We start from the raw sequence: 25,004 nt of genomic DNA, 5'->3' as shown, positions 1-25,004 counted from the left end.
TTCTCCGCCTTCGGCGCCTGACGGGAGTAACAAGAAAAGCGGCCCGGCAGAACCCTTGGTCCGTGCAAAAACGGCCCGTCCCTATAGGTTCCGCCTTCATCAAAGGCAGCCTTTTGTCACATTTGATTACCGTTCTTAGCTCCTGAACTGTGGGTAACAGCTTTTATCAAATGGTAATTTTTATCTCCCACTTTAGAAATACATTCACCAGCCAGGGTCCTTTGGTCTCAGCCAATGTCATGGCTGCCAAGAAGCCACTCTGAGAGCCTCAGTCATAACACTGGCCCGTTATCACCCAGTTCCTTAACTACACACAGCCTTAGGGAGAGACAGAAACCCTGTCCCCAGCCCACAGAGAATCCATCTCAGCAGCAGCAGACATTATCACCTAGAGTCTTTTGGCAACCCAGACCTCATCTGATATTTCAGACACACTCCAAAGAAGGAAAACTGTCTTGTCCTCCACTGTTTCCCTGAAACAGTGCTTAACCCACCGCGCTTAACCCACTATGCTACCGCCCGACTCCCATCCCCTCCCAAATTCTTTGTTCTATCAAATAAAAAGAAGAAAAGAAATTTATTGCAGTGAACTGAATGCATGGTTGTGAGGGCTAAATAAAGGCAAAATATTTAGAGTAAGATAATTATATATCACCTTTTTTTTCTTTTTAAGATATAAGTTTGGAGACACACTTAGAGAGGAAAGACACCATAACACTGCTCCACCACTCATGAAGCTTTCCCCATAAAGGTGCTTACATGTGGTGGTCAGGGGCTTGAACCTGGGTGTGCTCGAGCATGGCAAAGTGTGTGCTCTACTGTGTGAGCTATCTGCTAGTTTCTCATATGTTCTTTCTAATCCTTTTCCCCAACCCTAGTAATTTTGAGAAAATTTAAACTGAAAAAAGTTACACAGAGTGGCAGAGCTAGGATGCAAACCAAGGCCTGATAGACCATTCTTGTCCCTGTGCTATTACCCCGTGGCTTGTCTGTCACATTTCCTTAGTGAGAAATGGATGCACCAATCTGTCTCAGTCAAAATTTCTCTTACTGGTTACAGATTAGACCAGGCACTGCAGCCATGGTTAATCACAGTGAGGCATTGCAGGATTAACCAGAAACAAGTCTTTATCAGTAACAGTCATGCATGCTAATCTCAAATCTGCCCTGTCAGTTCCATTTCCTGCATGAAGTCATTCAACTTCCTCCTCCACATTCCCAGTCTTGGACTATAAAGTCCATGATCTGGCCTCAGAGGTTTCTACTCCGCTGGGCTTACAATCTTCTCAGAGACTCCATGGCACCAAAAATGGGTACAGGGGCTGCAGATAGTAACCTAAGAACTCTACCTTATGAAGCTTGACCCAATTTTTTTGGGTAGAGCATTGTCTTGTGCATTGTAGGATATTTAGCAGCATCCTTGGCCTCTGCCCACAAGACGTCAATAGTACCCCAAAACAACCAAGATTTTTTTTTCCTTTTAACTATTTGCTGGGAGGTAGAATCATCTCCCACTAGCAGTCACACTGGTGAGAACCTCTAATCTAGGTAAACCACCATCTCCCAGGTTATTTCCAAGCAGCTCAGAAGATGACTAAATCTATTTATGGGAGATATGCCTTTAGGTCAAGACTATAAATTTCCGATGTTTGCAAACAAACCAAATCTTGTTACAAAACTCTAGGGGTGACATATAGCTGAGGGAAAACACAGGGAAAATTCACAAGGCTCATGGAAAGTCATTGCTTCTGGCAATGGTTAGGTGTCTGGAGAAGGTTGGAGAATTACTTTTAAATTTTATTTAAATATTTTCAAGACAGACAGGCACCAGAGAACACCATTCTGGCATCTATAGCTTCAGAGATTCCAACACTCGATCAATTGAGCTATTTCCCCAGCCATGAAGGATTACTTTCCACTGCATAGCATTTCATATTTAATAAATTTTCAAAGTAAAGAAATTAAAATTAAAAGGAAATGCTCAGGATATAGATTTTAAAATAATTTTTATACATTTTCCCTTTTTTTTGCTTTTGTTTTTTTATTGTTGTTGTAGTTATTTTTAAATTTTTATTTATTTATTTATTTATTTATTTATTTTTTAACCAGAGCACTGTTCAGCTCTGGTTTATGATGGTGCGAAGGATTGAACCTGGGACTTTGGAGCCTCAGGCATAAGAGTCTGTTTGCACAACCATTATGCTATCTACCCTCCACCAAGGATATAGATTTTTTAAAAGTATTTAAAATGTCATGTATAGGGTAACTTCAACCATGAAAAACACCTACAAGTGAAAAATGCTAGAACAAGATATACCAAATTACAAGCTGTGCTTTTTATTAGACTGAGCAATTCAAGAAGGCTGGTTGGGGGCCACGTGGTGGTGCACCTGGTTGAGTGTACATGTTACAGTGTGCAAGAATCCAGGTTCAAGCCCCTGGTCCCCACCTGCAGGGGGGAAAACTTAGCAAGTGGTGAAGCAGGGCTGCAAGTGTCTCTGTCTCTTTCCCTCCTTATCTCCCCCTACTCTCTCGATTTCTGGCTGTTTCTAGCCAATCAATAAAGATAATAATTTTTTTTCTTTTTTTTTTTTTTCCTACAGGGTTATTGCTGGGCTCGGTGCCTGCACCATGAATCCACCACTCCTGGAGGCCATTTTTTCCCCTTTTTGTTGCCCTAGTTGTTGCAGCCTTGTTGCAGTTATTATTGCCATTGTTGACGTTGCTTTGTTGTTGGATAGGACAGAGAGAAATGGAGAGAGGAGGGGAAGACAGAGAGAGAGGGGAGAGAAAGATAGACATCTGTAGACCTGCTTCACCGCCCGTGAAGTGACTCCCCTGCAGGTGGGGAGCCGGGGACTCGAACCGGGATCCTTTCCGCCGGTCCCACTGCGCCACCGCCGGACTCCCATTTTTTTTTTTTTTAAAGAAGGCTGTGTGGGGTGAATCATGTGGTCAAATAAAAAAGAAAAGGTAGTATGTGTGAACCTCAGGTAATCTAAAGAACAAGATTAGGTCTTAGGTGAATTATGGTTTTTAATTTTATTTTTTCACATTAATTTTAATGGAGCCTGCCTTTCTTTGACAAATGATACTAATTTTCCACTTGTAAAAGTAATAGTTTCTTTTTAAAATGTGCTTGACTTTATCTTAGAGTCAATTTAAAGAAAAATAAGTGAATAATAAGACAAGTGGTATGTTTGTGAAAAGGTTGGGCAAAGCTGCGGTTGAAAGCTGCTGTGCACATTATACACTAAGTTGCCATGGAAAAGAATTGTGGGGGGGGGAATGCAGGTACTCTTCATCCATGAATAAACAAAACCATACCTTTCCTCCACACACCAAGTCCCTAAGGTTGCATGCTTCCAGTTCCTTCTACCTATAATGCTCTTAACCAAAGATCTTACTAGATCTTTATCTTCATTCAGATAAAAAAAAATCACTTCCTTAAGAAATCCATATATGACTACCTTATTATAAGTATACTCCTTCAGAGACCTTGCATCCCCTCTTCCTATGTATCTTCTTGTTTAGTGTTCATTATTCTGGAATTGTCTCTGATTGCATGTCTTCATTATTTGTTTCTTTTTCTAGCCTGGGAGTTCCTGGAGGGAATTATCAAATGTCTTATTTGCTGTTAGACCTGCAGAGTCTAGTCTAAGGCTAGATCACATTGGGAGCTGCAAATAATTGTTGAATGAAAATGTTCTGGGTTAGGATTTCTCTATGCCAGTTTTGATCCTTCCCACAATACCAACTTGTACCAGTAGACAATGTCAGAGACAGAGAGATGCCAACACAGTTTTGAGGTTCAGCATCAAACACATTTATTTCACTTTTATTGAGTATACAAGAACAGAGAGCACACGCATACAGCACAGAGCACTGAGGTGGGGGAGCACAGGGGACGAGAGAGGGCATGAATAAAAAGAACAGGACAGCATTGCAGTTGGTTGGTAAAGTGCTTTTGAAAAAAAATATTTAAGATGATGTTGCTCATGCAATTTCAGGCCAGTCTTGGAATGTACTTGCAGGATTTGGAAACTGAAACAGGTCATGGCACTTCCTGTACCCTCAGGTGGAAAAAGATTCCGAGAAAGCAAAATAAGAGAAAATGAAGATCAATAGGATGGCAGAATGGAAAAAGACCCGGAGAGCATCTGTTTCATTCTCCTCATTTTGCAAGTGGTAAAACTGAGGCCCCAAAGGGGTATAAGACTAGCCCAGTGTCACTCTGTGAGTTAAGGACTGGTCCCAGGTGACCACCACAACTCCTGACTGCCCTCTGGGTTTTTTCCCACTACATTGTTATCCTGGATGGAGAGGCAGCACAGAAAGATGGGGGGAAAAAAAAGTAAAAGTAGGTTGAAGACAGACAAAACAAACATCTATACTCTCTATGAGGAGGAGGATGGGAGAGAACCAGTGCCCTAGATTTCAGTCCTTTAGCTCCCCTCTCCCTTGGTGGGGCTGCCTGCCTTCCTGTGGAAGAAAGATCAGAATATCGTTGGGAAGGAACTACCTTGGTTGGCCCCCAAGTTAAGCCTAAATTTCATCTCTGCCCTGGCGTGTAGGCAAATACAGAACTCGGAACATTCTCCCTCTGAGTTGTGCCCAGAGTACCGCTCAGGGCACACCTGGCTCCTGCAAAGGGATGAGTCAAATCCCCAGTGGTCTGGAAAAGGTGAAGCCACTCCAGCTCTTGTCCCAGTAAGAGTAGGAGCTTTCAGGTTGAGAAGGCAGGAAAAAGGTTCAATGGCCTCTCCACCAGGACTGTACAAATAACCTGGTGCATGAAAAGTGTGCTATCACACCCAGGGGGAGGTAGCTCATGCTGCCATCTGAGCCTCAGGTGCTAGACTCTGAGCCCTCTCCATTTTTGCCCACAAAGGCAAATGCTATTCTGGCTTCTTATCCTGCCTCAGGCCAGCACAGTCTAGGCAGCTATGTCTTCAGAGTAACTGATAAGCATGGTGGAGGGAGGGGGGTTAGGGTGGGGGTCTGGGCAATGTCCAATCATCCAGAGGACATGTGGAAACGCTCTCAGAGAGACTGGAGTGGTTTGAAATGTAAGGCTGACTCAGGGGGGCTTCCCAGGACTCTCTTTCTCCCCTCCTACTCTCTTCTTTAGTCCAAGAACAGTGGCTGGTATGAGTAGGGACTCAGTATTTCTTGAGTGAACTTATTGACTGCTTCCAGAGTAGAGTGTGGGGATAAAGAGATGGGCTGAGAAATTAAAGTGCAGCAGAGACATAATCTTTCAGAAAGGAACTATTGTTCATTGAAGCAGCATGTGACAGGAAGGCTAAGAAAGACCAGGTGTGCCAAAGTCCATGCTCTTGATGAGGCCTTCTCCAAGTGTTTCTGTGGTTTTGAGATAAGTTCTGGTACTCAGAGAGCACAGGCTCAGAGCTCAGATGCTGCCATAAGGGGGAGTCTCCAAAGCCAGTCTTCCACATGCCTTTGAACACCACCAGCTTGCATTCTCAGCTTGTTGCTGGGTGGAGGGACTTTTGAAAATGTAGTTTTCACCTATCAGGGCCTGTCCTGTGCTTGCAGTATCTGCCTTAGCTATTTTGGCCCAGGAAGAAGAGAAAAAATTCTGAATACAGTCAGGCTAGAGAAGACTGAGCTGGGGATGTTCAGGTAGACAGATTGAAGCTACCATTCTCTGTGGGTGACAAAAGGGGTGTCAATTCCCTTTAGATGGAGACCTAAGAAAGTTAGCTGTCACAGAATGGTTATGGAAAGGCAAGACATGGTGAGAGAGGGAGAGAGAGATTAAGAGAAAGAGAGAACTGAAAACCAAGGCAAGCCTCCTAGGGAGAGAGAGAGGTACTGAACCAGGGGACCTCTGCAGTAGGATCCTAACTTTGAACCCCATGTCTGAGCACAGACCAGGTCCTGGTTGCTATTTCTGGGAGGGGGAAAAGGCATTTTTGAACCATATTTAGGTTGCTTCCTTCTTGCCAAAATCCTGGCTCTCCATTTGGGGGCCCCACCCCTCCCCACCAATCAGCCAATTACAAACGCCACACACTATTTTTTTTTTTTTTTTTTACTACACTGAGTCATCACCCCCTACTGTGAGCCACCGATAGCCAGAGTCCAGGTCTCCTTTGCTGGGCCAGTACAGCGAGATCTGGGAACCTTGGGATACATCAATCACAGATAATTAGGATTTTAAAATGTCGGTTTCGTACTTACCAGCACTGTTTAATAATTGTTTCCTGTTATATGTAATATACATAACTTAAAAGCACATACATACAAATTTCCTACAAGCTGCGCCCTCATAATGAGAACCCATAAACATATATGTCTATTTCGCTTCCTGTGTCTTGGTTTTCTTTCTTTCTTTCTTCCTTTCTTTCTTTTTTCCTTTCCTTCTTTCTTTTTTCAGATGATAGCCATCTGCTATGGCCCTCCTTTGGGTCAGAAGACATGGGTTGAGGGGTCTGGGTGAGAAAGGAGCTGAGACAGAAAATGGTGACAAGACTCGTGAGAGTTGAGGGGGAGGGGAGGCAGAAGAAAGGAAGGTGGATTTTGCAGCCCAGTGTCAAGACCTGAAAAATAATAATCCAGTGTTCCTCCTCCTCCTTTCCAAGTGGGGAATTTTCTTTCTCAGAAAATGGTTAGCGGCGCTTGTCTTGCTGCTGTGACTCCTCTTGCTTTGCTGCAAAAATATCTTCCTTTGCATTCAAGTGGGCAACAGATGCTGGAGAAGAACAAATGGGATGTTCATCCATTAGTGAAATGTGCAGAGCCAGGGTCATGTTATACTTCGACAATCATGGTAGCCTGGCTTGTTTCTGTCATTCTGCAGGGCTTCAAAGGGAGCAGGGGATTACTGGCATGATATATATAATTATTTTTTCCTGAAAAATCCTACTAATTCTTTAATTTGTCTGCAAAGGAGATGTAGGTGTTCAGATGTTGGTTGTTGCTGTTGGCCAGCAGCTTGGTCAGCCCCAGCAGCAGTGCAAGGACGCGGTGTTTCCTGTATATATATCTATATCTATATATATCTATATATATATATATGCTTTTCCTTTCCCAGTCTCTCATCAGTGACAGTATGTCGCAGCTGGGACGTCGATGTTGAATCGGAATCGGAGAATCCAGAATGAAGGCCCCTTCTTAATGGTTCTCTGGCTTAAGTTGGACCAGAAATGCCAGCATCTCCTCACAAAGGTCAGGATTCCTGGAGCCAGTCATATGTAGAGGGGAAGGCGGCACAAAGGAAAGAGGACAAGAAAAGTTAGGACCTTTTTGTCGCTCATCTTTAAATAAATAGAAAGATGTTGTTTGTTTTTACCATCGAGTTACCCTTTATATAAAAGCTACCTTTTATAATGACTTTGAAAGAGTAACTTGTTCAAGGTTATATAGCTTTTAAGTGGCAGCAGCTGAGAATTGAGCCCATGCTTGTCTGTCTGATACAGAGTTCAGGTATGTTTTCTTGTTTGTTTCCTGGGAGGTAATCTGTTCTAAATTTTTGTCTAAGTTTCCTTTTAACATTGAGAAGAATTTTTTTTCTTTTTTTTCTTATTCTTTTCTCATTTCTAAGAACTGTTAAGATTGCAGACATTCTTTTTATTTTGCCTTCCTGTACTTCATATGTACAGGGGATTAAAACCCATAGGGCAGGGATTAAATAAGAAAATAGAGCATGGGTTCCACCTCAAGTTTGACCCCAAAACTTAGTAGGCCAGAGCATAGGCTCTCTATTCAGACTCCTTGAATTGAAACCCCACTTCACAGTGTTAGCTCTGTAATCTCAGGCATGTTTCTTAATCTCTTTAGATCTAAATTGTTCTAAATGGGTCTTGTTTTGTGCAGTTAGAAGGATAATTCACAGTAAGAATCAGAATATTATGAGAAATAATAATTGACTCCTCTATTACTATTATTGCTCGTTATCTCTCTATTTTTTATTATTTTTTTTTACATGAGAGCACTGCTCAGCTCTGGTTTATGGTGATGCCAGGGATTGAGTCTAGGACTTTGGAGCCTCAGGCATGAGAGTCTCTTTGCATAACCATTATGCTATCTACCCCCACCTCATTGTCTTTCTACTGCCCAACACATAACAGCAGCTACTCAAGTCCATTTAACAACTGGCTTATCATTCCTGCCCTTCAAAATTCATATCTAGTCAAGTGCTAATATAATCAGAGAAATCTGATTCTTCTCAGCTTACTTGAAAGATGGGAAAACCGAGACCCAGAGGATTTAATAACAGTGAGATGGCTGAAATCCAAGTCTCCTGCTTTGGAACAAGTCAGTATTTTTTTCCCCTCCTAATTAAAGACAAGATTGGGTAAGTGCTGCCCTCCTGCTGGTAGTATTTGGGAAACAGGTTCTGTCTGAAGGAGGGGACTAGGGGGAGAAGATCGAGCAGGCCTATCTCTCTGGCCTGCATGCTACAGAGAGAGGAGAAAAGGCTGTGAGACAGACATGCTTTCCCCACTCACAGCAAGAAATTCAAGGAGAAGAACTTTCAAGAGAAAGGTCAAGTCAACTGGAACATGCACAGATATCTCTGTAGCACTCAGGAAGGAAGAGAAGACGAAGATCAGCAAGATGGACATCCGTATGGAAACAGGGCCTTGGGCAGCAGGCTGGTGGCAGAAGTCTATGATAGAACTTACTCTTGGTTCTTACCAGTCCTAGCTATGACAAAACCTTGAAGGACAGGGAAGCCATTTCATATTTCTAAACACCTTCTGTCATATCACTGTTATTGATGTCACATGTTGAAACTAATTCTCAAGGTGATGGTATTTGAACATGGGGCTATAGGTCATAAAAGTGAAGCTCCGTAAGTGGAACTAGTTTCCTTATAAGAAGAAATATGAGAGAGATGACCTTCCTCTATTCTCAAACATGTGAGGACTCAGAGGATACTGCTGTCTGCAATCCAGGAGGTAGACTCTTAATAGGAGTTGAACTGACTGGCATCTTGATCTTGGACTTTCCAGTGCCCACAACTGTCAGAATGTGTTTTGTCTATGCTACTAGGCCTATGGTATTCTGCTATAGCAACCCAGATTGACTAAGGCAGTTATTGATGCTGTTTAATTATTACAGCAGCTACAATTTATAGATTAACTTCATTGTCCAGATGAAGAAACTAAAGTCCAGGGAGGTACCTCTGGATATACTGCTCCAAAGTCTGTGTGTATTCTTTCTATTCATTTTTTGCTATTTCTTGAGGATTTTTTTGCCTCCAGGGTTATTACGGGGGCTCAGTGCCTGTACCATGAATCCACTGCTCCTAGAGGCCATTTCCCCCCCTTTTATTGCCCTTATTGTTGTAGCCTTGTTGTGGTTATTATTGTTGTTGTTGATGCCGTTTGTTGTTGGATAGGACAGAGAGAAATGGAGAGAGGAGGGGAAGATGGAGAAGGGGAGAGAAAGATAGACACCTGCAGACCTGCTTCACTGCCTATGAAGCAATTCCCCTGCAGGTGGGGAGCTGGGGCCTCGAACTGGGATTCTTACGCCCGGTCCCTGTGCTTTGCGCCACGTGCGCTTAACCCACTGCACTACCGCCCGACCCCCGAGGATTTTTTTTCTCATAACTGCAAGTTGCATTTTGCTCACTTAAATTAATAAAATGCCTGTATTATAAATCAGTGTAAACATTATTATGAGTAGACAGGATGTCTTCAAAATCTCACAGGCACTTTAGAAATAATAAAGACATCAAAAATAACACCATGTTATGATTTGTTTGTCTTTGTTTTAACAGCAGAGTCCATACATGGACTCTGCCTTTTTATTGGCCAACTTCTGGTAAACAGTAATAATAGTCATATTAGGGGGTCAGGCAGTAGCGCAGCGGGTTAAGCACACGTGGCGCAAAGTGCAGGGACCAGCGTAAGGATCCCTGTTCGAGTCCCCGGCTCCCCACCTGCAGGGGAGTCGCTTCACAGGCAGTGAAGCAGGTCCTCAGGTGTCTATCTTTCTCTCCCCCTCTGTCTTCCCCTCCTCTCTCCATTTCTCTCTGTCCTGTCCAACAACAATAATAAAAATAACCACAACAATGATAAAAAAAAATAACAACAAGGGCAACAAAAAAGGGAAAAAAATAGCCTCCAGGAGTAGTGGATTTGTGGTGCAGGCACCGAGCTCCAGCAATAACCCTGGAGGCCAAAAAAAAAAAAAAAGTCATATTAACTTTTGTTGAGCAAATACTACATGTCAGGCAATGTGATAACTACTGTAGATGTATGATTTCAGCAACCCTACATCTGGACACCATGAAAAGCCAGTGTGGTGAGGAGGTTAAAGCCTTAAGAAGGCTTTGGAGACTAAAAGAGAAGGGCTGAGTCTAGTCACTCCATTGTGGTTCCAGTTCCATGACTGTGAGAAAGTCACTTAATGTTTCAGAGTCTCAGTTTCCTCCAATGCAAAATGAATGAGCAGATAACAGTACTTATGTTCAGTACATAAACTGGTGTCTGGATTAGCCCAAACATTCCATATATGAAAGCCATTATTACTACTACGATTATTATCATTACCATCTGACTGATGAGAAAGATAATTGAGAAGGCTCTATAACTTGTTCAAAGTCAGTTAATAATAGACAGGGTTGAGATCGGAACCCAGGTCTGTAGGACGAAAGAACTTTTCCTTGGGATACCACTCATGATGCATAATGATTCATCCACTTATTAAACCAATGTTTCCCGATCATTATTTTTTGAAAGGAGTTTTCTTGGAGGTTGGTGAGATAGCCCACCCAGGAGGGTGCCTGCTTTGACACACATGACCCAGGTTTGAGCCATCTGTATACCACATGGATTTACCACAGCACTGGGGGAGCTTCAGTGCTGTTGTCCTCCCTCTCCCTTCCCCTCACCCTCTCCCCCCACCAGGATTATCCTGGGCCTCCATACCTACGTAATTTTTCCACTCCCAGCAGACTAATGTTTCCTTTTCTAGATAGAGGGTGGTAGGGAGAGATAAAATGAGAGACACCACAGCACCACAGCACTACTTTGTCATTCACGAGACTTCCCAAACCTGGATCCTCACATATGGTGAGCTATCTCCCATGCTCTACACCTCACACCCTGACTTCTATCTGAAAGAGTTGGCCTGGATCAGTGAAGCCCTGGTAATGACATAAATAAAAAGGAGTTTTCTGACTGAAAGGCCTCTCCCTAAGAATTAATAAGTCTGACTATACTAACAATCAGAAGGGGGTTCTACTTATGATAACTAATGGTAAAGCATGTGGGTTAAAAGGCATGGTAGAAAGGATGATAAATGACATAGTGGGGGTTGTATTGTTAAATGGGAAACTGGGGAATATTATGCATGTACAAACTATTGTATTTACTGTTGAATGTAAAACATTAATTCCCCAATAAAGAAATAAAAAAATTAAAAAAAAAAGGCATGGGAGAAACTTCTGGCTCTCTAGGACAAGATAAACAAGGCAGGGGTCGGGTGGTGGCGCAATGGGTTAAGCACATGTGGCGCAAAGTGCAGGGACCGGCGTAAGGATCCTGGTTCGAGCCCCCGGCTCCCCACCTGCAAGGGAGTCGCTTCACAGGCAGAGAAGCAGGTCTGCAGGTGTCTATCTTTCTCTCCCCCTCTCTGTCTTCCCCTCCTGTCTTCCCCCGCAGACCCACTTCACCACCTGTGAAGCGACTCCCCTACAGGTGGGAAGCCGGGGGCTGGAACTGCGATCCTTACGCGCTGGTCCCTGCGCTAGCACAGAGTTCTTTTCAGCAGGAGCATCTTTCCTTGACTACACATGGACTTCCTAAGGACCAAGGTATAAAGAGAGATTCCCAGGTTCTGGACTAACACTTCTGAAGCAGACTTTATGACAATAGTTATTTTGCATCTATTTTTATTTTATTTTATTTTATTTTATTTTATTTATTTATTTATTTCCTCCTCCAGGGTTATTGCTGGGCTCGGTGCCTGCACCATGAATCCACCGCTCCTGGAGGCCATTTTTTTCCCCCTTTTGTTGCCCTTGTTGTAGCTTCGTTGTGGTTATTATTATTGCCCTTGTTGACGCAATTCATTGTTGGATAGGACAGAGAGAAATGGAGAGAGGAGGGGAAGACAGAGAAGGGGAGAGAAAGATAGACACCTGCAGACCTGCTTCACTGCCTGTGAAGCGACTCCCCTGCAGGTGGGGAGCCGGGGGCTCGAACCGGGATCCTTACTCCGGTCCCTGCGCTTTGCGCCACATGTGCTTAACCCACTGTGCCACCGCCTGACCCCCATTTTGCATCTATTTTAAAGAAGCTTCCCCAGGTAATACCAGCTTGGCAAATGATCTACAATATACCATTCTGAGATCTGGGGGACAAAAAAAAAGCAAGATTAAATAACTGAAAGGACAAAAATGACAGTCACTTGCATTAAGTCTGAGGAAAACTGGAAGATGAACTCCACTCATAACCAGCTTTATTTCTAGACTCGTATCACCCAGTAGAAAGAAAATGTGAACTAGTGGAATTAAAATGTTCATAGATAATAGATTCTCTAGACATTATTTTTTAAAATTTCTATTTTTCTTCAATTTCCTTGATAATCAGAAAATTTTAATATCTGTGTTACAATGCTGTGTTTTTATTTTCATCAAAATGGTAAAAAGAATAAAATAGGATTAATTTTAATAACATATTTCACTTAACCATACATTATCTTTCACTACTGTAATCAATGTAAATATTACTAATCTGCTTTATATTCTTTTTATTTTAAAATCTTCAAAATCCTGAACATCTAATTTTGTATTAACTTGAAATTAGCATTTCAAGTGAGTAACAGCAGTGTGTGGCCACTGGCTCCTACACTGTGAAACACATTTTCATAACTGCAGAAAGTTCTATTGGACAGAGGCAGTCTAGACTAGGGTTTGACAGTCTTTCAAAGCAGAAGGAAAGTAAATGTTCAGTGCTTTTTCTTCACACACAAAGTGGGTAGTCATCAAAGGAAGAGAAGAAAACATTCTTGTATCTTTCTAGAAAACATTGGTTTCATTCCTCAGGGAAAATGGCAAAAAAGCAAACCTGCTATTTGTGTCTTTGAGATGGATTTTTTTCCACTGCAGTGTAACATGGAAAACATGTGACATGTACATACCCAAGTGCAGAGCTTGAAAAATGCTTATGTTTATGTGCACACCCATGTAACCCATGCAGTTGAAGATACTGACATTTCTTTTCCTTTCTTTCTTCCTTCTTTTTTTAAAAAAGGGAGATGAGCATTTATTGAGACATAGCATGGATAGAGAAGAAAATACATGCTTTAGAGGTGTGTAGATGAGGGGAAAGGGGAGAGAAGAGAGAAGACACTGACATTTCTGGAACCCAGGATGTTGCCTTTCTCATTAATATCATATTCAAGAAGATGACACTATCTAGGCATTAATCACTATTGATTGGTTTTGTCTGTATTTGAACTCTCTATAAGTGGACTCAGGCAGAATGACTTATTTCACTATGCTCAATGACTGTGAGATTTTGTTTTAGAAGTCTGATAGAATACAGTAAAGTTTTCAGAGTGGCCAGAAGCAGCTCTCCCCCATTTATGCTGACAGAAGTCCTAACTACAACACCATTCCATTCCTTGTATGCAACAAGGTGCTGATGACTCAAATGAAAATAGAATAAGTTAGGATTGCTAAGGTTCTGGCCCTAGATGCCTGAGAAGTTTAGTGACACAATTGGGATCAAAGACGGTGGTCATCCTATCTCTTTTCAGCAACAGCGGTGAGTTGTGATGAAGACAGAGATAGGAATATGTTATTGGGTCTGCAGGACTTTTTCTGACTTCCAGCTTCTAAGCAATGAGCACTGAGGCTATGCTTGCCTCCACCTGTCCCTCTTCAGTTCTCCTTGGCCATCTCCTCTTTTCTTACTATTTCTTGACTTGCTTTTTTGGGTCTGGGGCCTGACACCCCCCGCCCCCACAAAGTCCTTTCTCTCCTGTGTGTGTGTGTGTGCGTGTGCGTGTGCGAGTGTGAGCTAGAGCTACAAACCACAAAGGAGTCACAAAACCACACTAGGAACCAACCCACTTGATGGGCTCTCAGATGGGAGTGAGTCTTGCATGACACTGTCACCACTCCCACTTCCCTCTCAAGGCTGCTGAGCCTTGAATCAGGTTTACCTGTGGCTTCTTGTCCCTCTCCTCTGGAGATGGGTCTGTTTCTCTATATACGACAGCTTTGGTTACCAGCATGTCTGGATGCTGCAGTTTAGCCTCCTTGATGGCCAAAGCCAGGGCCTGGTGGAAAAGAACAGCAATGTGAGGAAACATCAATAGCAGATGTAAGACAGGCCCTGGAGAACGACAAGTTCCTTGTTCATAGACAGGGAAACAGAAGCCCGGGGATGGGCAGTGGACAAGTAGTTAAAGAAATTGGCTATAATTTGTGTCTTCTGGCTCCTTTTGGTTTCTATTTCCTTTCCTTGTAAGCCATGTGCCTGGGCAGGGTTGACAGGAAGTGGCTATCTTTTAGGTCATAACGGTAGCCACCCATCTATGGACAGCCTAATATAGGAGAAGCTGGGGACTGAGCATTTGAGGATAATGCTCTCAAACTCCATTCCCGGTTGTTTTTTGTTTGTTTTGTTTTGTTTTCTCTGAAACAAGGGGTTCATGCCTGTGAAATTTCAGCACTCCAGGGCTCTTTTTTTTTTTTTTTTCCACTTAGACAGTACGTGGAGACACCACACCACCACACCACTGAAGCTTTCTTTGTGGCCATAGCACTTCCTACAAGGAACCACATCCATGCCAATGCAGCTACCCTACCCAGTGAGCTATCTCTCCAGCACCACCCATACCTGGTCTTGATCAACATCTTCATCCCCAGTAATGATGATTCTCTTCTCAATCCTTGTCTCAGAAAACCCTCCTTTCACAGTCTGCAGAGGGAAAGGGAGGTGGGATCAGCGTCGAGTCCTACTGGAACCTAGCAGCTGCCTTCTCTCCTGGCTCCTTTGGTTATTTTCCTTCTCTGGTTTTAGGACTCCAGACTGTTCATCTCACCTCACTGCCACCATCACATCTCCCCCAATTACCAAACGCCCCCTCTAGATCTCCCAAGCCAAACTCAAATGCTTCCCTGATTCTGGTTAACCTTCCTGCCTTGGTGCTTCCTGAGCACCATGTTGGTCTCTCTCACAGGTCTGGGCCACTCTGCCTCATGCTGACCTTTGTGTGTGAATTAGCCTTGCTCACTGGGCTGGAGCTCTTGAGAACTGGGACGCTTTTGTTCCTCTTGGGGGTCCCCTCCTCCCCTATTCTATGTCTGACCTGCCCAGGGCAGGTGCTAAATGCAGATTTGTTGAATGAACACATGAATGAAATGTGAATGGCAACAAGGTTCTACCTTAAATGACTTCTAACAATCCTATGAGAGAAAACTGCAGTGATGATACTTATAACATCCACTCTTTACTGAGGGGGTGGGTTTGGGTGCACATCTAGAAGTAAAACATGGGACTGGACTTGAAGGCTGGATCTATTAAAGGAGAGTAGGGACTGAGGGAAGTCCTAGCTGCAGTCTAGACTGGATGGAAAAAGAGGGGGTTCCTAGTGGGTACGTAGGGACTTTGGGAAGTGGGATTTTCTGAGCTGTCTGTGTTGGGGCATGTGATGGGAAGTCTACCTATGAAGCTTTCAGTGAAGCCAACACTGCTCACCAGAGCTCCTGGCGGGTATGGGTGCGTGCTGGAGAATGTGGACAGATGCTGAGTCTTGTACAAGAGCAGGCAGGCCTGGGAAAGTCATGTGCAGAAAGTATCTGTGTTGCTTGCCAGACTTGGCAGAACCTCCAACTCAACCTGGTCCCCTGGCCTCTCTCCTTCTCCTCTCTCTCTTCGCCTGTGTCAGTCCCTCAATCCTTGTCACAGCTGATGTAGCAGGAATGCCTCCCTACTTTGGCCTTCTTCCTCTTTCTCCAGCTCCTACTCTGGCCCAGGCCTACACCCCTAGTCTCTCCATAGCTCCTGCTCTTCTCTCTCCCATCTACCTGCACAGCCTGCTGGACCTATTCTCCCCTCCTCGAGCCCTTTTCACTGGGTCACTCTTCAATTTCAAAAGCTTATCAGCTTCCCAAGGACTTTCAGACTCCCTTACTCTCCTAGGATTTGTTTTATTTGTGTCTTTTCTGTCCCCTGACTCCCTGGTCAACAACCTAATCTTCCTCTACAGTAACATCCTCTACCTGTTGCTCCTTTTTAGGGAGACCATTTTCTTTCCCACAAACATGTGTTGCTTATGTCCCTTTCTGTAACCCCCCAGCATAGAGGCCAGTTTGAGGTCAACCCTTACTAACATTTGTGCAGTTAATGAGTAAGTGCATAACTTCTGCTCCTACTGTCTGTTTTTCTTTGATTGCCTACCTCTGATCTCTCCTCCCTCATGCCTACTTAGCTTTCCCAGAGCCTGCACAAACCTCAGTTTCCCCAGGAGGCTCACTCTTCAGGGTTTCTTTACATTCCCCTCTAGCTCTCTCCAGCATTGTAATGTGCAAACATCATGGTTCACAGTTACTTCAAATGAGATGGTCTTGTCCCCCTAACCTGGATATCGAGTCTCCTAGGGTGACCTTTAGCATAAAGTGCACAGCACTCCAAAAACTGAAAACACTACAGGGCTTCTCTGCCCATGGTACAAGGCTGAGCAGTGGCAATGACTTTGCTGAGCCCCATGGACAGACTGAGAGTACAGGGAGCCCTGCTGCTACTCACTTTGGTGACATGGGTGGTGGTGGAGGTGGAGAGGGTTTCCGCGGTGGCGCCGTAGGTGCTGGTGAGGACATCTTTCCCGATGATCTGCAGAATATAACCACCCCCACCCCAAGGGGGTCAGGTGAGGATGCAGGACTTTGTGGGGTGGGGGTAAGGTAAGCCAAGGGACAAGTGGGGCCCCATGAAGGTGGAGTTTAGAAGCCAAGGTGCTTTGAACAACTAAATCTAAAAACTCAAAAATACCAAGCCCTGAAATCAAGAATTTCCAGAACCTTAGGTTCCTAATTAGAATCCTAATCCTAATTATACCCTAGAATTTATGAATCCTGGTATCTTAGAAGAATGAGCAATGAAATCTAAGATGGACATAGAGATCTCACAATCTTCCACTGTGTCAGGACTGGGAACACACTCTCTGGGGCTAGAGGGTGAGAAAAACAGAGCTGGGGAATGCAGGAGCCACAAGAGTCCTCAGAGTGTTAGTACTCTGATGTATAGGGTAGCCACTGGCAGAGCCAGGCCCAGAATCCAAGTCTTACAGTCCTACACCATTGCTCTTCCTGGTCAGTGAGGAGAGTAGATGCAAAAAAGCTGTTGCCTCATAGGTACCACTGAGGGGAAAGTCACTTCATGACCACACCTCCAATGCCCAGCTGTGTGGGTGTGGGATGTGGGACCTGGGATATGGGGTGGGGGTGAAGGGCAAAGGATAGTGCTCTGATGGGTACCAGAGAGTCCTACGGGTATTTGAAAGCCAGTTTCCTGGCACTGCATGTAACAGGGCAGCCTTCTGGGGTCTATGCTCACCTGCTGCAGGTCACCTGTGGACCAGTGTTTATTCTCACAATGAGTTTCCTAGCCTGTGCTGGCCCTGCCCACTTACCGGAGAAAGAGAACGGATTTCCGTGGCCACCGTCTGTGGGCCTGGGATCATGGCAGCTGCCCCCTTCCCGGACTTGAGACTGTTATCCTGGGGAAACAATAGTGCTCAAAAGGCCAGGTCTCAGGTTGGGGGCCCAAGGAGGGATGGGGTATGTCACTGTGTAGCTCTCACAGCCACAAAGTTAAGTAATAACACTGGAATCGGAGAGCTGAAGACATAATTCAGTTCAGTCTCTCATTTGCTACGCACTTGCTCACTCACACACTCCTGCTCACTTACACTCATGCTCACTTTCACTCATGCAACAAACACTGGCGAGTGTCTGGCATGAGGGACACTGTGGTGAACAAGATATGGTATTGCTCTTTGGAAGTATTAACAAAAGAACTAAGAAGTTCAGGTTCCTGGCCTGGCCCTGCCATGTTTCAGTCATGAAATCAAGGGCAGAACCACTTCCTGTAATGTGGGTTCATCCATGGTAACAAATGACTCTGATGGGGGATGTTGGAAATGGGAGGCAAGGAATGTATGAGAAATCTCTGTATCATCCTCCCATTTTGCTATGAAACTAAAACTGTTCCAAAAAAATCTTTTCAAATAAAGGGATCCAAGGCCAGCAAGATATCTTGCCTAGATAGTGCACCTGCTTTGTTGCGTGCAAGACCCAGTTTTGAGCCTGACCCCATTATACTAGAATAAATTTTGGTGTTGTGGTATACTTTCCCTTCCTTCTCTCTTTCTATCTGAAAAAGTCAACCCAGAAGAATAAAGTTCCAGTCACAGGGGGAAAAAAAAAGGGTTGGGGGGTCAAGCAGCCCAGGAAATCTCACAATGGACAGAGCACCAAACTTGCAAGTACAAGGCCCCCAATTCAGTCCCTGGCATCAAATGTGCCAGAGTAACATTCTAGCCCTCTCTCTCCCTCTCTCTCTCTCTCTCTCTCTCTCTCTCTCTCTCCCTCCCTCCCTCTCTCTCCCTGTCTAATAAGCAAATATCCTTTTTAAAAATTTTTGCCTCCAGGGTTATCACTGGGACTTGGTATCTACATTATGAATCCACTGCTCCTGGCAGCCATTTTTTTTTCATTTTATTGGACAGTACAGAGAGGGAGAGAGAAAGACAGACACACCCGCAGTCCTGCTTTGCCACTTGGGAAGCTTCCCTCCGCCACACTGACCCCCCGCCCCCCCGCAGGTGGGGAGCTGGAGTCTCGAACCAGGATCCTAGCATGGGTCCTTGCTTAGTACTAGGTATACTTAACCAGGTGCACCACCATCTGATCTTCCACATGTCTTTTTAAAAAAGGATCCATGCTTCATTCCTAGAAACATTATGAGTTTAATAGAGGAGAAAGGCCAGAGAAAGGCCTTTGTACAAACCATTATCTGTTAGACAAATACAGGAGCAGAGCACCAGTACATAGCTTCAGTTTTCTGAGCAACTGCTACATGCTAGGTATGATGCTAAAGATGCATGATCTCATTAATGCTCATAACAACTGCAGGCAATCATAATTTGTATATTTTTAGTACCATTCCATCATTTATGATGCCTTTTGTTTTTCTTGTCACGTGGTGCCCAGAATTAAATCCAAGGTTCCATGCATGTAAGCAATGTGCTTGTAGCTGAGCCATCTCCTAGTCTCATTTTCCTGATATTCTAATATTCCTTTTTTTGCAAGTGAGAAGCTGGGGGACCTGAGAATGTTAAATGACTTATTTGTGCTCTCCAGCAAGTTAATGACTCAATCGGATTTTGATGCATGTTCTCAGACTCCAAATATAATATGCACCTTCTGCAGCATCACTGATTTCCTCACTGTTAAGCATGGCCCTGCTTTGAATCCTAGTTGTTATGTAGTTCTGGAATTGGTCCCAGACATACTTGCTTCCATCTGGCAAGGGACTCAGATGCTTGTCTCTATCTCCCACTACTACACCATCTCAGGGCTCAGACTTGTCTGTTCAAGGGCCCACAGCTGTGTTTATTCTGTAATGGGCATCACCTGGGGGGCTTGTAAAAACACAAACTGGAGATAGGGGGTCGAGCCCCCAGCATCACATAGGAGCAACATGCATGACACCAGAAGCTCCACAAACAGTGGAACAGTGCCATGGTGTTTCTTTCTTTGTGTCTCTTTCTGAGACTGAAAAGGAAAGGGAAGAGAACCCTGATCCAGCTTTCTGTTCCTTTTCCAGCCATGGTATCATCTCCCCAGACAATAAATTGGATCCACCTGCATAACAGATTTCAGACTCCGGGGGGAAAAAAGAAAACTAGGAAACGGAAGAGAAAAATAAAAATCTGCTAGTAGTAGTAGAATTGTGTAGGCATGAGGTCATGGCAGCAATAAAAAAAAAAAAAAAAGGAAAGGAAACATATCTGCATCCTGTCCCACAGTTTCTGAGTCAACAGGTCTGAGGTGGTGCCCAAAATATACCATTCTTAACAACTTCCTAGGACTGGACTTTGCCAATGACTGTGTTAATGGCCCATCTTTCTTCTTGCTCTCTTAAGAGTCTACCAATGTGGGGGGTCAGGTGGTAGTGCAGTGGGTTAACCACATGTGGCGCAAAGCGCAAGGACTGGAGTAAGGATCCCGGTTCCAGCCCCCGGCTCCCCACCTGCAGGAGAATCACTTCACAAGCGGTGAAGCAGGTCTGCAGGTATCTATCTTTCTCTCTCCCTCTATGTCTTCCCCTCCTCTCTCGATTTCTCTCTGTCCTATCCCACAACAACAACATCAATAACAACGATAATAACCATAACAACTATAAAACAACCAGGGCAACAAAGGGGAAAAAACGGCCTCCAAGAGCAGTGGATTCGTGGTGCAGGCACTGAGCCCCAACAATAATCCTGGAAACAAAAGTGAAAAATAGAGTCTACCAATGTATACACCTTTCCCATATTTAGGAGCTACTCTCTTCCCTGATCAGCTTTCTGGTCCGTCTGCCAGCCATGACATCACCTCCCCACTCAATAATTTGGATCCACCTGCATATCAGATTTCAGGCTCAGGCAAAAAAAAAAAAAAAAAAAAAAAAAAAAACAAATAAAACACTAGTATAGCCACAGGCCCTTTTGAATGTAACTAAAATATGCCTACTAGCTATCTACAAAATGGAGCCCCCCCCAACTCTTCAACTGAACTATTCCAGCCTTTAGGTCCATGATTGGTGAACAATCTGTTTGGCTTTGTATGTTAACTCTCTTTTCAATCACCAGGTTCCAGATGCTAGCATGATGCCGACCAGACTTCCCTGGACAGACAACCCCACCAATGTGTCCTGGAGCTCTGCTTCCCCAGAGCCCTTCACCACTAGGGAAAGAGAAAGACAGGCTGGGAGTATGGATCAACCTGCCTATGTTCAGCGGGGAAGTAATCACAGAAGCCAGACCTTCTACCTTCTGCATCCCACAATGACCTTGGATCCATACTCCCAGAGGGATAAAGAATCTACTCCCAGAGGGATAAAGAAAGCTATCATGGAAGGGGATGGGATACAGAGTTCTGGTGGTGGGAATTGTGTGGAGTTGTACCCCTCTTATCCTATGGTTTAGTCAGTATTTCTTTTTATAAATAAAAAATTAAATAAAAAAAAGTCTACCAATGACCAAATCCTATACTTTTCTCCCTCTTGGCATCCCTAAATTCTGTTCCTCTATTTAGCACCCACTACCTTGTGATCCTGCCCTGCCCCTAAACTAATTTCATGCCTTTTCTTTGGGTCTCTCTCAATGGCAACTGTGCTCAGGGATGCTCTATATCTTTCAGGACTAGATCTACCAGGCCTGCCACAGTACTTCACACATTGGGGTGTTTAATAAATATTTGCTGAAGTGAGGGAAGGAGAGAGGGAGGGAGGAAGGGAGGGCAGGAAGATGGAAAAGGAGAAGGAATATTTGCTTTGGCTCACACTCCACAGGTTGCTAGAGACATCTTTCTAATACACAGAAACACATACCTGAGGACAACATGCCCCAATCCAAAACAATGTTTCCAAGAGTTTGAACTTTGTGACCTCTGAGGCCCTTCATGGCTTGGTCCAGCCTTCCTTTTCAGCCTCTCCTTCCCTTTTCTCTACACACTGAGCATGAATGTCTCACCACACTGGCATTCCCCCAAATACTGTTCTCCTTTACTTGGCTTCTGCACTTGACACTTCAGTTGCCTTTACTGCCTTCTCCCATAATTGCACTTTTACTTACCTACCCACCCAGCAGAGTTGAGATATCCCTGATTAGGCAGAAGCCTCTGAGGTTCCTCCTGGCAAGGGGCATCACCTCACCCCTATCCTCCCCGTATAGCTAAACACTGTTGCATAAATGAGAGGGACTAATCATAGAACTCACATTGCTAGGGCACTATGCACCAGATGTTCTTTTGTCACCCTCACATTAGTTCTATGAGGAATATGCTCTTATTGCCCTTCCCTCCACTTTACAGAAGTGAAATCTGAGGCTTAGGAGGGTCAGGTAACTTGCTCAGTATCATCCAGCTAGGAAGTGGGTCTTGTTCACCACTGTGACCAATCTATATACCTGAGATGATAATTGAGCAAATGAATTCTAGCAGGCAGTGCATTTACTTCAACTGTTGTATCTCTGTCTTCATCAGATAGTAGAAGCTGGTCAATGTTTTTGGAACAAATGGACAGATGGATAGACGGATGGGTAAATGAATGATGTAACTGCCTGTCCACCCCAGCGGGAATTTAAATTTAGCCCGATAAGCATCCCAGTGCCATGTGGTAAAGGGTTGAGGGTTAAGAGGAACCAAGTGACCAGGGAAAGGCTGTAACTTTTAGCTTCATATCTTTCTTTACAAAATACCTCCCTGCTGGCTAATCTAAAATCATTCCCTTCTGGTGTATATATATATTAGTGGTTTGTCAAGAGAAAACAATTTGCCGCAGTTTAAGGCAGGACCACACCAAGCACTGACACCTACCCAGCACCAGCCCCACACAATGGTTCAGAAAGGGGTCAGAGCAATGACTGAGGTAGACAGTGGGCTTCCGGAATCAGAATGAGGATGCCCGACTTTGTCTTGGCTTAACCACTTATTAGCTATGTGGCCTTGGGTAAGTCACTTTACCTCTCTGAACTTCAGCTTCCTCATCTTTCAACAATGGAGACAAATGAGTGTCCATCTTGCAGCTTTCATGAGGATCCAGTGAGAGGATACAATCAGAATTCTCAGTATTACTACCTGGCACTAAAGTCTCTGCGTTGAATGCGATCTGCTCTGTGTTATTCCTAAAGGGTCTGATATTACTGGACTCTCTCAAGAAGCTGAGAACCAGGCAAGGGGGGATTATCTTCCATTTTACAGATGAAGACATCTGGGGTTAAGGACCTTCTTTGGGTCAGACAGCAAATAGCAGAGCTACAAGGTTCCTTGGGAGCTAGGTGGTCCAAAATTCAGAGCTTCCAATTTCTGCCCACTGTACGCCATCTACTGATCAAAGCAAGGAAGTGGCGTAAGCTTTCTCCAACCTAAAGAAAGCAAGCTAGGATAGGGCCTCAAAAAGGACTTGCAGACACAATTCTCATACAGCCCTTTTGTAATCTAATGTGTAATTATGCCACCCTCCCTCTGTCCTTGCAATGACTGAAATGGTCTAGATCATACTCATGGATTCCATCTCTCACATAACTTAGTTTGGAAAACTTGAGATCTGATAGAATGTTCCACGGTAATCACAGGAGTAGACCAAGTTTCACTTCATGGCCCAGGTCTGACTGACCATGAAGCTAAATAAAGATCTTTCAGCTTATCTCTTTAGGTTTTTTGTGGGGGGGAGTTAGGGGAAAGAAAGTATATTGAAGTTAGAGAGAGAACCTCTTGGGTTCTACTTACCATGGTGGTTGATATGGTCTCGGTGGTGATGGAGGGAGTAGTTGTCATGAATTCCTTACCCCCTGGAGCAGCCCCATCAACCTGCTGGCCAGAGGCAGCCTAAAAGCAAGAGAGAGAAAGAGACATAGAGATAGAGAGAGAAAACAAGATATGCCTGTAGCAGCTGTCACTGGACTTTCACATCCCCAGTCACAGTGACAGTCTGTCTATAAGTGAATATGCACTTGGGAGGGAGGATATTCACACATAGAATTACAGAGGGGCCTCATAGGTCTTCCTGCTCATTTAAGTTATTTTATCTGACAGGAAAAAGGATTCCCAGACCAGCCCACAAACTCTTCCTAAATGTCAAAGCCTAGGGCACCAAAGTAAAAACTCTGTGGTGAGGGGTAGACATGCAGCTTCCTGGGACAGTGGGGGGTGGGAGGGATGGGTCACAGTCTTTTGGTGGTGGGAATGGTGTTTATGTACACTCCTAGCAAAATGTAGACATATAAATCAGTAGTTAATTAATATGAGAGGGGGAAAATCAGTTGTATGTCTAGTTTCTCAAAACACAAACTGAATCTTTTTAATATATAGGCTGTGTATTTGATATGCAGACTCTCTCAAAAGCCTAGACCAAGTAGATTAGAAGCATCCAATAGCACAGCTATATATAAGATACTGGATACTGTACAGCAAACCCTAACAAAAGGACTTTCAAAGTTAATCCAATTACCAAATAATGTGATGATAACATTAACTATCGATTGTCTTTTTGAACCCTAAGACAGCAGGAACCTCACATCTCCACTATAGAGCCCCTACTTCCCCCAGTCCTGGAACCCTTGGATAGGGCCCACTTTCCCGTATGCGTCTTCCAATCCATACCAAATAATATTGCATCTGCCGATCACAACCTAACCAACGCAACGATTGCCATCTCAACATGCTTCACCTCAGACTGTGTCCAGAGACTTCACGTGTGGAATGACAACCCTTCAGCTTCATTACTCGGGTGAGACCTTTCCTTTTATAGTACACTCTAATTTCATCTCAGGTGGTTCACTTTCTAACAAAGTCCCATAACCTAGATATACACCAGTTTCTGTGAGAGAGAGCTTATGTTCACACGTATCCATAAACTACTGCAAAATATATACCTGAAAGCAGAAGTACACTAGAGTTTACAGTGAGTACCTCCCTAACACTTCCTCTCCACTATTCCAAGCTTTGGGCCCATGATTGCTCAACAATTTGTTTGGCTTTGTATGTTAACTCTCTTTTCAATCACCAGGTTCCAGATGCCACCAGGATGCTGGCCAGGCTTCCCTGGATTGAAGATCCCACCAATGTGTCCTGGAGCTCAGCTTCCCCAGAGACACACCCTACTAGGGAAAGAGAGAGGCAGACTGGGAGTATGGACTGACCAGTCAACGCCCATGTTCAGCGGGGAAGCAATTACAGAAGCCAGACCTTCTACCTTCTGCAACCCACAATAACCCTGGGTCCATGCTCCCAGAGGGAT

General features: G+C 44.2%; 1 protein-coding gene across 12 annotated transcripts in view; it reads right to left on the bottom strand.

Moving 5' to 3' along the window:
* Positions 1-3,802: 3,802 nt before the first annotated feature.
* Positions 3,803-25,004, bottom strand: part of EPB41L1 (erythrocyte membrane protein band 4.1 like 1) — a 212,675-nt gene continuing 191,473 nt past the window's right edge. For all 12 annotated transcript variants that reach the window (XM_060189328.1, XM_016186133.2, XM_060189324.1 and 9 more), the window contains 6 exons: positions 23,495-23,593; positions 17,629-17,715; positions 16,746-16,829; positions 14,835-14,915; positions 14,155-14,271; positions 3,803-7,204 (listed from right to left, as the gene is read on the bottom strand). In XM_060189328.1, coding sequence (XP_060045311.1) covers positions 7,196-7,204; positions 14,155-14,271; positions 14,835-14,915; positions 16,746-16,829; positions 17,629-17,715; positions 23,495-23,593 — 477 coding nt within the window. In that variant the 3' untranslated portion in view covers positions 3,803-7,195. The remainder of the gene's footprint in view (positions 7,205-14,154; positions 14,272-14,834; positions 14,916-16,745; positions 16,830-17,628; positions 17,716-23,494; positions 23,594-25,004) is intronic.

This window comes from Erinaceus europaeus, chromosome 1 (genome assembly GCF_950295315.1).
Source record: "Erinaceus europaeus chromosome 1, mEriEur2.1, whole genome shotgun sequence".
In the NCBI taxonomy this organism is placed as follows: domain Eukaryota; kingdom Metazoa; phylum Chordata; class Mammalia; order Eulipotyphla; family Erinaceidae; genus Erinaceus; species Erinaceus europaeus.
The sequence above is the reverse complement of the archived record's forward strand: the minus strand, read 5'-3'. Positions and strand labels throughout refer to the sequence as shown.